The sequence below is a fragment of the Chelonia mydas genome, chromosome 10 (assembly GCF_015237465.2).
Source record: "Chelonia mydas isolate rCheMyd1 chromosome 10, rCheMyd1.pri.v2, whole genome shotgun sequence".
NCBI lineage: Eukaryota > Metazoa > Chordata > Testudines > Cheloniidae > Chelonia > Chelonia mydas.
In genome coordinates this window covers 61,257,528-61,272,428 of record NC_051250.2, presented here as the reverse complement: position 1 = coordinate 61,272,428, position 14,901 = coordinate 61,257,528, and the positions used below count along the sequence as shown (strand labels likewise).

General features: G+C 40.1%; 1 protein-coding gene and 1 long non-coding RNA gene across 3 annotated transcripts in view; one reads left to right on the top strand and one right to left on the bottom strand.

Annotated features, from left to right (window-relative positions):
- The first annotated feature begins 1,486 nt into the window (after window positions 1–1,486).
- Window positions 1,487–12,631, top strand: LOC122462226. Of its 2 annotated transcripts, none has more exons than XR_006284653.1 (3): window positions 1,487–1,599; window positions 4,032–4,181; window positions 12,505–12,631. It is a non-coding gene; the product is annotated as an uncharacterized LOC122462226 (long non-coding RNA). The 2 variants fall into 2 exon arrangements; XR_006284652.1 differs by having other exon boundaries at window positions 1,489–1,599; window positions 4,090–4,181.
- Window positions 10,297–14,901, bottom strand: part of MYO5C (myosin VC) — a 58,260-nt gene continuing 53,655 nt past the window's right edge. The window contains exons 39-41 of the mRNA XM_037911199.2: window positions 14,111–14,285; window positions 13,433–13,513; window positions 10,297–13,192 (exon numbers count right to left, since the gene is read on the bottom strand). Coding sequence (XP_037767127.1) covers window positions 13,040–13,192; window positions 13,433–13,513; window positions 14,111–14,285 — 409 coding nt within the window. The 3' untranslated portion in view covers window positions 10,297–13,039. The remainder of the gene's footprint in view (window positions 13,193–13,432; window positions 13,514–14,110; window positions 14,286–14,901) is intronic.

The window sequence follows — 14,901 nt, the reverse complement described above, 5'->3', positions numbered from 1 at the left end:
TGTTTCTCAGCCCCGGGATTCCATCCCAGCGCCCGCTGCTTGTGCAAAGTGGCTTTCCCAGGTTGTGCCGAAACTCGTGAAAGGTGCGCGTTTCAAGGCACGTGTTGATCCTCGTCGCAGTCAGATTTTAAAAATTCAGAGGCTTTGCTTCAAAAACAGGACCCTTAGTCAAGGTACCAGGCCTGGCAATCAAGGTTCCCCCCCACCGACCTCCAGCCCTGCTGCAGTGCCATTCCCTTTGGGCATTGGGGCTGAGATTTTCAAAGCTGAACAGTGGATTTGGCCACCTGGGAAACCAGATCTCTTAGGCAGCAGTGAAAATTTCCACCCCCATCTCTGGGTCTCACTGGAATGGAGATAATAATACCTACCCCTTCTCTGTGAAGTGTTTGGATGCATCTTTGGTTGAAAAGAGTTAATCATTATTATTACATGCCACAAAGTCAATGTATTTATTATTCCACCTCCCCCCCCCCCCACACACACACCATTTTGCCCAGCTCCATCTTTTAATTGTGGGCTCTGTAGGTAAGAGAATATAGTGCTTCTGATGTATTGAGGCTGTAACTGACTGTTATTTGCAGGGGACAGACCAGCTGTAAATGGGTCTTTGCAGTCTTTCTGCAAAGGGAGCTTCCTGAACATGGCCTCTTCTGCTTTTGTTAATTGTCCTTGATCTACATGGAGTAACTTTGTTCATATTGACTCCCATTGTCTCCGGTGGGCAGAAAATAGACAAACTAAGTGACTATTGTTCAACCTGGACAAGGTCCAGGATTGAAAAGTGAGATAAGAAAGTAAGTGCAGCTGCTTTTTAGCCTGTGTGCACATCCTGGATGCAGCATTAGGCCTTGGAAAAAATAAAGCCCTTTTCACACTGTGTTTAACAGCAGTACAGTCAGTCTCAGTCAGTTTCTCTTATACATCCCTACACTAAAGGTATGTATGCCATCTAGAGTTAGTACAGAGGCAGCATTCAGTTCTCCCCAGAGTAAATGGTACTTTGGAAATAGTTTCCAATGCCCACCCACTTCCTAATTTGTACCTGCTCACTGGAGAATCCAGTACTTTTAAAGTGATACCAAGGGAACATAAGCATAATTACTAATAAGCAAGACAGCAACAGGAAGGTGCTGTTTTGGCATCTGACTAATTAAACCTGCTTATATGAAATTCAAGAATGTGACTATTTTTTGACTTGATGAGGCAATAGGGGAAGGGTTGGGAGAATCAATTCTCTTTAACAAAGGAATTTGCTCTATGACAGATGCCCAGGTTTTGAATGCCAAGGTACATAAACATCAAATCCTGGGCCCGCTGAAGTCCATGGAAGTTGTGATACTGAGTTCTATATGAACAGAGCTAAATCTGGAGTGCAAGTCAGTGCTGCTGAGATATTGCTTGCATTTCAGGATAGTACAGTAATGCCAAATCAGTGCCCGCTCCTGCCTGCCTTACTCACTGAATAAGTAGATCTCTTTGTATACAGGAATTAAAGCCCATGTCCTGTAAATAACTGAGCCTCTCCTGGGAGGAGCTGAAAGTCAGCACTGAAGGCATCAAAGTCATTGGAAGCTGGGGTGCTCAGCACCCTTCAAGGTCAGTCCCAAAGTGCATGTAGCAGATCCCAGCTTGATTACACTTGGAGTACTCATGTGAGTAAAAGTTGCAGGATTGGGCCCAGAGGATGTTGGGTCCTGATGTGGATAGGAGAAAAGAGGCTATATGTGTAGTACTCCCCAAAATGAGCAAGTGGATGGGGCTGGGCAGAATTCTCTAGACCCAAGATGTAGGGGGAGCATGCTGCATCTTGTAAAGGATTGATGCAGCACACACCCCCATCCAGTGGGAAAAGCGAGTTTCAGCATTATGTCTCAGAGGGGTGGGAAGTGGAAACGCAGCTCAAGCTACTAAGTACAATGGTTTCAGAGTAGCAGCTGTGTTAGTCTGTATCCGCAAAAAGAAAAGGAGGACTTGGGGCACCTTAGAGACTAACCAATTTATTTGAGCATAAGCTTTCGTGAACTACAGCTCACTCACTTCTTTCATGAATTGGAACTCGAAGAGAAAGTTAACTGACCTAGCCAAACGCTGGGCTATTAATACTTGGGCTGTCATTAACTAACCCTGCAAAAATAACAGGTTAGAGCAGATCTATTCTGGACATGCTCCAGATCTGGATGATAAATATAGAGGAGAACATACAGTTGAGTCACAGTATTCAAAAATGCCACATAAGAATGTTCTCATTTAGTAAATAATGTCTAAATCAAGGCAGTTTGTTTCGTCCTTCCCATAAAACCCCATGTCTACTAGAGGCAATGTGTTTTTAACATTAACAAAAAATAGATTAGTAATTAATTATTCAATAAACTAATGAATATTAAGGAAGTCTTTAGCCTATGTTTGCAGAATTCATTCTGCTATAGGCGTGTTTAATCTGAAATGGGGAAAGCAGCAGTTAAAGTGCCACAGCCCCTTTAGCTTGGAATCTAAGTTCAGAATGCTTTCAGATTGATTTCAAAGCACACGGAGCACCTGCCATGAGAGCTCCTAGAGTCAAATGGAGTTTAAAAGGGACCTGGATAGTTTTATAGACAAGAACAATACCAAAGCCAGTCTTTAAGCTTATCTTCAGTATTACACAGTTGACCAAGTCCATTATAGGGGGTGGGGTTTGCCTTTGATTTGCCTTCCTCAGAAGCATTAGGTAGGGATATTGAACTTGAAGGACCAACTGCCTGATTCAGTATGGCAAATTCTGTGCAAAAGGAATGCTGACCTAGTAATTAGAGAAGGAGACTGGGATTGTATTCCTGATTGTTCCACTGATTTTCCATGGGACTTTGGGTAACTCATTTAGCTTCTCTGTGCCTGCATTAGTTAGCTGTAAAATGCAGAGACTGATTGATCCAAAGTTCTCAAAGTACTGTATGAATCTAAGTGACTATATAAGTGCAAAGTACTATTGTTGTTATATTGCCAGAAGAAAACCACTGGAGTTAAGGTTGTGTACATATCAGTAACTTAAGGGTATAAACATTATAGATATGTGGTAAGTATTCCCCAAACAAGCATTATAAGTCCAGGAAATTCAGAGTTAAAGTTAAACGCAAAAGAAATCCAAACATCATAATGTCTGGAAGTGCACAGTAAAAGCATCCAAAGAAACTCAGCTTCACTCAGTAGTAATGCCATGCAATAATTATACACTTATGGTTAGTGCTAAGTAGTGTTTATAGCCAGAGATCAGATTAAACTGATTTTAAAGACATTAGATTTTTTCATTTATTTTCCCCTTCATGGTGCCACTACTATTTGGTGTTAAGGTTGTTTGGTGCCTTAACTACTCATTTCCATACTTTACCATTTTTTGCTTTCTTTAACCTTAACTCTGATCTTCCTGGGTTTGTAATGCTTAGTTTGGGGATAATTGCAACATCCTTGTAATGTTTTTAGTCTTAAATTAATTATAGCTACTCTCAAACTTAATGCCACTTTAGCAGATTTTTACCTGGGAATTTCCTCATTATTTTTTATTAAATTTGCCATACATAAACACTAAACAAGAAATGCAAACAGACTATTACCATAGAATATTTTTAATGATTTGAAAATTGTGTCAACATCCTTAAATCTTTTTTATTTTTAATGTTAAGTTTTAGGGCCAGATTCACCAGGCCACTTTGGCTGCTTTACCCCACATTGGAGCAGTGCAGACCAGACAGAGCATAATGGCCATTTCTCCTCAGCTCCTGGCCTCTGTGTGTCACTGCTCAGACACATCCCATTTCCCCTGCACTTCTGCCTCCCACATACCCCTGCTCAGACACACATCCCAGTTTCCCTCTCCCCTGATTTTGCATGCAAGCCACTTCTTATGTTTCTCCTCTTGCCCTCCCTGTTGGTAAATCTTGTGAAATGGATAGTTTTTTAAAATAATTTTTGGATTAATAATATTTGTTGCTGCTATACTTCATAACCAGAAAGTGTCTTCTTCAGCAGGACTGACAAATCGTGTTTTTTTACAGAGAGTTCCATGCCCATCTCTGAGTTAATCATCCTGCTATCATCTCCTATTTTTCTCAGTGGAAATGAGGCTACAAAAGGTACCACCTACAAGATGGCCACCCGTTCCGGCTGTTCCCAGTGAGGGTGAAGCCAAGCTGCCACAATGGAAGGTAGGCCCCATTCCTAGTGAGAACAATGGGAGATGGCAGGAAGTGTGAAAGAAGGCAGTATTTTGTGTTGAATTCCCTGCAAAACCTGCTAATCCAACTCTACGGAAAAAGGAACATTCCGTTGTGAAGAATAATGAGGGGGGGAAATCATTAAGCCTAAAAAATATCTTCAAATGTGGCAAATGCACAATGAGTGTGGACTACATGGGAAGCTGATGAGTCTACATTAAAATCATTTGGTGGACAGTAGGAGGAAAAAGAAAGATGCTAAAAATTTTTAAGGGAACATTTTAAATCAAACTAATTAACTGATTTACTTGTAAATTCTCAGAAAACTCATTCTATGCTCAAGGGGCAAGTGCTGTAATTTGGGGAAGGATACACTGTAGTCTTCATATGTAGGCATGGTGGAATCCCTGCTTTACATGCAACACTCAACAATGGAACCGTGACTTGTATGTCTATCATGGAATAGTTTGGCCAGCTGCTCACTCTGAATAGTTGTCATGATGAACAATAAGAATGATTGGATATAGAATAATCCTACACGAGTGAAAAAACGAAAACATGATGCACGACCCCTTTTGGGCATCTTGTGCTCACCATAAATCCCCAAACTAGGTGGGAAAAGAAAGACCTCAGAGATAAAGGGTGATCTAGCATAAAAGCCAGTTGGCCTATGGACTGAACACATGACTGGGAACCAGGAATTCCAAAATTCTATAATCCTGCATCTGCCACTGACTGTCATGGCTTTGGAAGAATCACATAGGATTTGATTTTTAAAATTCCATGTGAGCAATTGAGTCCTATATTTGTAGCCGTAATTAACTGTTTGTATATGGAAATCTGGTAATTGCATATGGAACTGACCAATCCAAGGCATGAAACTAACTAGCCAGTTATGCGCACAAATTCCTGATTTCTGTAGTTATGAAAAATGCATTGCTAAGTAGCATTGCACAATCAAATGCTTGTGCATATTTTCATGTACAAAAGCATGGAGCCAATTTTAAAAATCAGACTCGTCATCAGTTTGCAGCTAAGCTTCCCTGTCCATGAACCTATTTTTCCCTAGCTCATTAGTTAATGCTTGTACAGAAGTTAGAAGATGCAAAGAGGTATATAAATGCTAGTTATTGATATGAAAGCCTTTATTGCAAAATAAATATGCATAAGCAAGATGCAGCAAGCCCTGGTGCTGTTGCCAGTGATCATTCTTCAATTTTAATAGAGTGCCTAATGTACCCTGTGTTATGAAGAATCAATGTATTGAGGCAATTCTTCTTTAAGCATTAATTTGCTTCCACTTAGTAGCCTCTGTTATGGTCTAATTCCAAACAGTAAGATTCTGCCTTCTATAGTATAAGCAGCAGAGAGAAAGCTGTAAGAGTCTTAATATGGGAAACAGTCTCTTACAGCTATTTCAGCAGGGGTTTATCAACTCCTTAGAAAAACTGCGTAAACTGGTATTTACCCACTGTTGGCCAAGTAGGACCCAGATAAAGTGGCAAATTCAAAGTCAAGAGAAGCAAATAGATAGAGGAGGGAGAGGTCCTTTGTTTTATAGCCACTATATCTAAACATATTCCCCGTCAGTTTGAATGTATTAGAACGTGCAAGGTTTCAGTAGATAAGCTTTGCTCCCTGCATCATAGATAGCTGTTATTTCAGCATTCTCACTCTCCTCCAAAGCTCTGACAGTGCTTTATAAACCAAGCGAACTAAGCCTCCCAACATTCTCGTGAGGATCTTTATACCCGCCCCTGAACTGCAGCAACGTTGACATTGCTCAACACAACACGAGTTCAGGGTAGGAAGGAAAGAAGAATACTTTCTCCAATGAATACTACATGGGGAATTCAGATAGGCAGAATATAATTGCCCAATATGGAACTTGGCCAGGACACCAGTGTGACAGTATCCTTTAGGTAAGAATAGGGACGTAAACTAGCTCCTTAATGGCCAGCTGTATTCATAGCCTAATTTTTGTGTTTTATCCAGAAGACAGGACTGACTGCACAGTGCTCTTTACTTCAATACTGGGAAATTGATTCACAATTAACTCAGAGGGAAGGAAGAGCCACCTATAAATTCTCTGACATCAACACAGGTGTTCCTTGTCAGGCCTCCATCCAAGTACTGAACTCACCCACACCTGTCTAGCTTGTGAGAAATGAAATGATCCTTGTACAAAGTGGTATGGCTATAGATCATGCAGAAGTTCAGGCAGGTTGTGGATCACATTCAGGTTCACTGTGATAGTTTAAGAAAATCATATCTGCTGGTCTCTTATGAAACAGCTACTTACAAAAACCTCATGGGGTTTCATCCAGTGTTTATTTTTGAAGGCTAATGGGCAAAACTGAGGTCTGATGTAATTCTGCTGACCTCAGTGGTGTTGTGCATGGTTACACCAGGGCTGAATTTGGGCCGGCACATTTTACTTGCAGAGTTAGAATGTGTGATCTTTTACCATATATGTGAAAAAGCAGGTAGCCACTTGCCAACAGGGAGCAAAAAGTTGACTTTGCCCCACCCCCTCAGAGTTCCATCAGGTGCTCCCCAAGTGTAGCTGAGGACTGGGGCTTTTATTTGGAGTAGAGCAGGGACCCTACCTGGTCTCATGGTTTCATAGCCCACTGTCTAACTGAACACATCTGAGAATACATCTGACCCCTAATTTACACATTATTTACTTTTGTGTTCTCTCTGGCAAAGGCTGTAACATACCATTTCCACACATAGCGAACAGTAGTTGAGTTGTTCTGATTTGATGTAAGTTGCCCTGAGGGGTTTCTCTGTGGAGCACTTGTCACAAGGACCAAACACAATTGCCAAAAAGGTCTGGTCACACATCTTTGCTGTGGATTGGACCTGAAAGAGACAGAGGAGAAAGGGGGAGTGCATTACGGTCACATGACAAACCTTTCCCGTATTCTCCCAGTAGCTAATGGATCTTAGACAATATATAGACAGCTGTAGGCTGGATAAGCTCTCAGCGGCTTATCTCTAAAGCTCAATAAACTGTCACTAGCACATGCCCTGTGGTGTGGATAATATTTTTATGAGGAAACAAACAGCAGCATCCTTTGGTTGTAGTGCATGGAATATTTTTTCTATTTGTAATGTCTTATTCTGGGTTTTGGCTTACACAATGGCAACAGAACCTTAATAATCAAATGACATGCAACAATGGATTAAGCTTGAGAAGGGCCCGCTGTTTACCAAAATTGATGGTTTTTCCACCATATATTTTAAGCAGTCTGTCCTATTCATGACCATTTTCAAAACTGAAAAGAAGGTCCCGAATGCTCTCAGTAGCTATACAAAATATGAATAACAATGAGATGGGTTGAACAGAAATAATGCTGCAACATTTTGAACCCATTTTTTGTTCATGGAGCCAGAGTCATTGCTGTGACTGCAGACGTTTAAAGAACTTTTTTCACCTTCAATAGAGAGTGAAAAATCACTGCTTTAAAGGCAGGAAAATGAGACAAATGCATAGAACATTCTCATGCAAAATAAGGGGCACTGATTCAATATTCTGTGAAAAAATAATAAAAAATGTTACACAGATGTGACACAATGAGATTAGTGTTGATTACTATTACAATATTTTACCAGGGCAAAGTGAAATATGATTAAGAAAGTGAACTCACGTTTTGCTAGTTTCATTTGCATTAAAAAAATAACCCTCTCTTATATTTAGGGCCTGATCCTGCCACCCATGCTCAGATTGAGTTGCACTTTTCTCCTGAAGGAATTCCATTCATTTCAATGGGTCTACCAGAGGAGTAAGATATTAACACCCAATGGGTGAAATCCTGGCCCCACTGCAGTCAATGGGAGTTTTGCCATTGACTTCATTGGGGCCAGGATTTCACCCAATGTGTGTAAAAAGGGCAGAAATCAGCCCATACATGATCTAAAATGCATGGCATGATGATCTTGCAGTTTGGTCAACTTTGAATCAAATACATGAATTCAAATGGGCTTATTTCCCCCATTTAATGAAAATGGGCATCTTAGGTGGCATTAAGGGAGGTTCTTAATTTAATATTTTATGAACACTGGGGCTGATGCTGCAGCCTGTCACTCACACAAGTAGTTTCTCTCATGCAAGTATTCCATTGCCATTAGTGGGACTACTCATGTGAGTAACGGCTCGCAGAATCAACCCCATGGTGATTATACTACTCATTATACTGGAGACCAAAGGACTCTGGCCAAAATATTCAAACATGGTGCCTAAAGCTAGACATTTAAATCAAGGTGTCCTGTTATTCAAGGGTGCTGAGCATTACCAGTCCCCGATGAGGGCAATGGGAGCCGCTGTTGCTAAGCATCTATGACAATTGGGCCACTTTGGGTAGGTGCCCTAACATGGATTTAGCTGCCTAAATGTAGGCACCCAGGTTTGAAAGCGTTGGTTATGTCAGGTTTCGATAGAAAAGCTTTCCCTTCAGGAGTAGTGTAATTCGAAAGTATTTTAACACTCTACAGTAAAAAATGCTGAACAAAATAAAACCACTGGTATTAAAGAGACAGATATTTATTACACGCACACAACAAAATTTAACGAAGCAAAAGCTTTGAACATAAAATGGGCAGCATTCATCCTTAGTGAAACTCTCATGAATTCAAGAGGGTTATGCATCAAGGATGAATCAGGCCCAATGCAAATGTTACTTCAATAACTACTATACAATATGCAGTATTGACAATACATGGATGAGAAAAGCTAGTAAAATTCCCAGTTAATTAAGAATTAGTATCAGATATTGGTATCAGGACCTCATCTGATATTTGACATTTTGATAAACTAATTTGCAAATACAGTGCTCTTTGTGATAGTTATTTCCCTACCGTTTAAACAGAGCTGGCTGAAAAGATCCCAACTTCAAACATCCTGCTCCACCATGGCTTGAGATATTTCAGACCTATTATGTCATCAAACATTTGTGGTAGCCATTTAAAAAGGGTGACCTGGTGAAATACACATTACCAATGTGGTACTTGCAGAGCAGATATTGTATGCTAAATGTTGCAAATGAAGATAGAAAATTACCTACCTTTTCACAGGACAAACACTGGACACTTCAGAAGAGGAGTAAATAAGCTGCGTGTAACTGGAAGTGTAGAAGGGCAACCTTAATACTAATAATCTACTTAGAGGGATATTAAAGCTCAGCTTCTAGTTTCCTATTGTACTATCTTAGTTCAGCTAATGTTGGTTTACATTCCAAGGGCTAGAGGTTTTACCCACAAATCTCTGGACAAAACTCCCACTGACATCAACGGGGATTCAGACTAAGAAACAAGGTAAGAGTAGGACCTTACCTTTTAAACACACCAGGTTTTGCCCTCTCTGCTCCATGTAGTTGCCAGTTTTTTAGTTTCCAAATGTTAAAATTCAAAAGAACTGACTGTGTGAATGGCTGCATAGTATCTTTCCACCCACTGCAGATGCCAGGTTGCCAATGTACATTCTCCATATATTTTCCATCAAACGTGTAATGATAATTAAGGCAAGGAAAGGTGGAGGAGGAATGGGAGAGGAGACCAACTCATTTATATAGGCAGGAGCCTGAAAATTAAAAGGAGCCAGGATTCAAAAAGAATTCCAGAGGACAATGTAACTGTGTAACTACATACAGTAAGCATGTAAGTGCTTGAAACTGTATCCACTGAAGCCCCTGGGAGTATTGCCATTCATGCCAACAGGGATGGGGCAGTTTAACGGCAGAGTATTATTACCCACCACAAGGCTATTATGTCTGCCTTCTCTCCCATTCTTACAGACATAGATCCTTCCTCTGAATCAATCAATCAAGATTTTCTTCTTCTTGTACATAGTGTCAGCTGTTTTTTTCACTCCAAACTCTGGGAGAAATAGTTCAACACCAAATTGCCACATTTCCTCTCTGTACAATGACTGAATGCTTTTCACCTACAGATGTATGTGTCTTGAATAGCATATCTGCTATGGGAATATCAGAGTGGGCTAAGATTTTATACGGGAAGAAGTTAGTGTATGATCTGCATACAGCTTCAGATGCTCTTGATAAGTGTAAAAGGAGTATGTAGGTTACAGCAACCAAACTAGTTCGTTTCCAAAATAATGTTTATTACAGAAATGAATTAGCAACTAGGGACACCACAAATTTCAGATATTGAAATATGCTATGCTGCAGTCACAGTGATCAATCTAATACCTAAATGAAGACTTAATCGTTTGATACATGACCTACCATACCCACCAAGCCTGATATAATTTCAAGTGACTTCTGTCAAACATTTTAGTACTAAACCATAAAATATCTTTATTACGAAACTTAAATGATTCCAAAGTGATTTAAAAGATAGTTAACATGTGGAAAATGTTAGCCTACCTACATGCTTAGGATACTGTGTATACTTTTTTTAAAAAAATGCTTTTAAAAAAATATATATGTATCATTCTTGCTCTATGTGCTTTTCATACACCACTATTCATATTAGTAACTATCAGAGGTGGTTCCATTTTAAAATTCACATATACAGTTATGCAAAATTAACAAAGTGCATAAATACTGTAGCAAAACATTACAAAAATATTTTGTCATTCCCTTCATATGGATAATGTTTAAATTAACTGAATTAAGTTAAAAAGTACTTAAATATATCAATACAACTCAAACTGGTCCTTGACCACAGAGTTCTATGCCCTACTTACTACAGAGTTCACTTCTAATACACAAATACATTCTAATTCACTGACTAATAAAACATCATTATCTGTCTAGGTTTTTATAAGGTCACCCATCATCATGGTGTCTGAGTGCCATTACTTCAATCATTTTTACAGGGTACACTGTTAATAAATTATTACAAATTATTTATTGTGTGCTGGCTGTGGGTGATGCTGCTGCACAGGGCAGAGGAGACAAGGTCCCTGCCCCCAAGGAGCGTACCATCTAAATGAAATAAATATGAACAAATAGTAAGAAATCAGGTTGCATCTGTGAGCATGGACATACCAGGGAAGCTGCAGTCAGTCACTACTTTCAGAGTAGTAGGCACATGCACAAGGAGCTGGCCAGTGGGTTAGTAACACAGCTGCAGGCATTGTCTTCTTGCACACTTCTGGCTACCCAGCTTTTCTTCAATGCCTAACCCTTGTCTGAGTTTAGGGTTATTCCCCATCCCCCTCCTCCTCACTAGTCTGGAGCTGGGGAGGAAGATTCCCCCCCCCCCCGCCCACCTCCCCCCCCCAAAAACAAAAACAAAACTATATCCTCCTTAGTGGCTTCCTCCTCACCTCAGGTCCTGTCACCCTCTTCCCTTGAAGAAAGTTCAAAAACAAAATAACCACCCCCTCACCTCTCCTCAAATTTGTACAAATGCTTTGCAGGTCATCTTAGAGCCATTGCTGCAAACGCTTACTACTGGGTGCAGTCCCACTGACTTACCACCGGTGGTCAACACAACCCTCTGTAATAAGTGCTGGCAGGACTGGGCCCTTGTCCGGCTATCTAGGTTCTCCTACAGCACCAATCACTGTGGCAAGTGAACATCTCCCAAAGTGATGAGCTCTACAAATAAGATATGTGGGTGTTCCCTTGGTTGAGTTAGAAAGGTGGAACATGCAGGATGTTCTGCAGAAGCTTGAAATATTCTTTCCATGACATGCAGTCTAGTTATGCTCGTATTAAACTCAATTGTTAGTTTTTCTAGCTCACCTCTAGACTATTAAATGTCACTGCTCGAGATGCAACAGTCTCCACCAACCTGTTTGTATTCTTAGCACCTGATCAACAAAAAAAACGGGAGGGGGGAGTGAATGGGCTCTCTAGGTGTTTTGCAATTACATGACGCTAGAGATGGGTCCAAGTCCAACCCTACCTCCATCCCCCTTTGAAGGAACAGAAGTTTAAAATGCAAACCTGGATTTTGATCTCAATTTTACAGCTGGCTTTATCACTGTAATGGGCTGAACCAAAACCCCAGACTTGAATACCCCTGAATTTTGCAAAGGGGAACTGAACTCTGCCTCCAAATTAAGTGTCTCAACCCCATATCTACTTTAAATGGATGCTAATATGGTCTCCTCCGCCTGAACTATTATGTCTGAGTGAGCAAGTCAGCACACATATGAAAAAGCCAGCATGGGTCTGCAGAAGCAATTCTCTCCCTCATACTGACATCAGAGCTGTCCCCAGGGTCAGTGTAGAAATTTGCATTGGCTTTTTAAACTACTGTAGGAAGACCTTCCATTTTCTATTGCTCCACTCTTCTGCGGGCACAAAACAGTAATTTTATTGTTGTTTGTTGTTAGACTGCCTTCACAGATGGAATAATGCCACAGGAAATCTAACTGGGTGAAGACTGCTGCAAAATAAATCCATCATATCAAGCCAGTGAGATGAACTCCTAGGGAAAACATCTCATGTGAAAGAAAGCCGCACCATGACAGATTATAACACAGTAGTAGTTACCCCATGAGAGAGATTGAGCATGTTGTTCCCTCACTGGCGATCTGTCAAAGAACATGGAGCACCAATACAAATTTGTCTCAAACAAACTTTCTTCATAGGGCTCCAAAACTGTAAGGTGTATAGCTGCTGGATATAGTATCGCCCTTTGTAAAAATGCAGTGGAAAATGGACAATACTTAGAAAAGAAAGGAGGGGTTTGTAGGCTGGCATATACTTTATTCCTACTGCTGATGTCCTGATTCCAAAGTAGTTTTTAAAAGTATATTCCATAGTAAGCCACTACACTATATCCCAGTTGTGGGAAAATGAGTCACAAAAGTTTGCTCTTCATTTAGTCTTTGAGGACAGGGTGGCAAATCCTTTTTAATTTTTGTATTACACTCTTGTGAGAAAGCCAAGTTTGAAACTGCTGGGAATTTGTATAATTTCCAAGGCATATGGAGATGGGGTGTAAGGAAATGTCACTTGAAAGAGATACTTGGTATCTAGCATCAATTGTGGAATATCCTCTCGATTATTGAGCATAGCCTGCAAATAGAACAAAGAGAGATTTACTGTCAAGAAGATACAAAGTGTTAAAACCCTAAAAGGCTTGCTTTCCCATTATTCTAATGATTTTTTTTCTTGTCAGTCCCAAAGGGTATAGAAGAGCAGTAACTTTTGTTCTGGTTTGAATTTAAAGCCAAGTATGAACACGTACCATTGTAAACAGAGTGTGCAAAATATCGTAACTTGAATGTGTGGGAGAAAATCATTTAAGGCTCTTACCTGGACTTTACGAACAAACGATGGGGACACTCTTTTCTCAAAATCATCTATAGGAGTGTATGAATTGAGGATCTTTACTATCTGTGTAAATAATAAAAGACTTTTAATAATTTAATAACCCAGGCAAGAAAAAAGGAACAGTATGAAAGGAAGAGGCATTAAAATTATGCCCCCATTCATATCTAACCGACTGAGGGCACTGTAAGCAATTGTACTGTAAGGAGGTAGATTATTAACTGGCAAACTAGTGAGTGGTTCTGTATGTGATAATTGCCTAGGCTCATCCCCAAAAGTATCAGAGAGGAGAAAGGTGATGTGGGTAGATGGTGGAAATGGCTGAACTGATTAAAGGAAACCCATTAAAAAAAAAAAAAAAAAAGAGTTTTGTGACAGACAAAGGAAATTATACTGGGGAATAGAGAAGAGGACAAGTCTGGAGCAGGACTCAGACAGAACAAGGCAGATAGGCATCCAAGACAGAAAAGTAGAAAATACAAACAAAGGAATCCGCGAATCAAACATTATAGCTGGGGACTCCTGTGTCGGAAGAGGCGGCCAGGGAGGAGCCGCTATAAAAGTGGGATGCTGATCACTCTGTCTGCAGCCAGGGTTATTTCACACATGAATTATAAGATTCTGCAATTGGTGCTGCCAACATAAAATGACAGAGTTTATTACCTGCACAGCAGACAGGGATGTACAGCGTTCATATATCTCCTTGGCATCCTCGTCTGTGATCTTTTTGACCTGAAGGAGCCAGGCTGCCTGAGAGAGAGGTTCCAAAGTTTCCTTGGCAGAACTGCTCTGCAGATTCTTTTCTTTAAGCCATTCTTCTAAGTAGCTGATATTACATCTGGGGTTAAATAAAAAATAAGCATAGAAATGTCAGTTTCCCCTCACAAACTAGTAATAATAAAGCAATCTGCAAATGAATGTCATTAAAGAAACACTGTCAGTTTAAAATTCATACATATTAAGCAAAAAATATCTTTAGAGACACCCACCTTAGATTATTAAAACTGACAAATTTAAAAATCTGATTCCCCTTTCATCATTTTATCCTGTTCATATTTTGTATTTCACAAACTTTGGACAATGACAGTTTCCTTGTTTATACAAAGGCCCTAATCAGTTTCATACATTAGCAGGATGTGCCAGCATTACATGGGATTCTGTTAAAATATTGCTATTCCTTTAAAAATACACTTTCACAGCATCCTCAAGAGAGCCAGGAGATGATAGCAACTTTTGCACAGTCCCAACCAGGGCCAGATTCTCATAATTGATGACCTATAGGTGAAAGCCCGCATCTCCCATTGCCACTTTCCTGGACGATTTAAGGCCTGTAAGGTTTATCTATTGATTTTCTTTCAGCTCTGTCTCCAGACTGTCTAATGGGATGTAACTGAACTATATATCTTTTGCAATGATTTAGGAGCATATTCTCCTCCTGATTCACATAAGGGCAA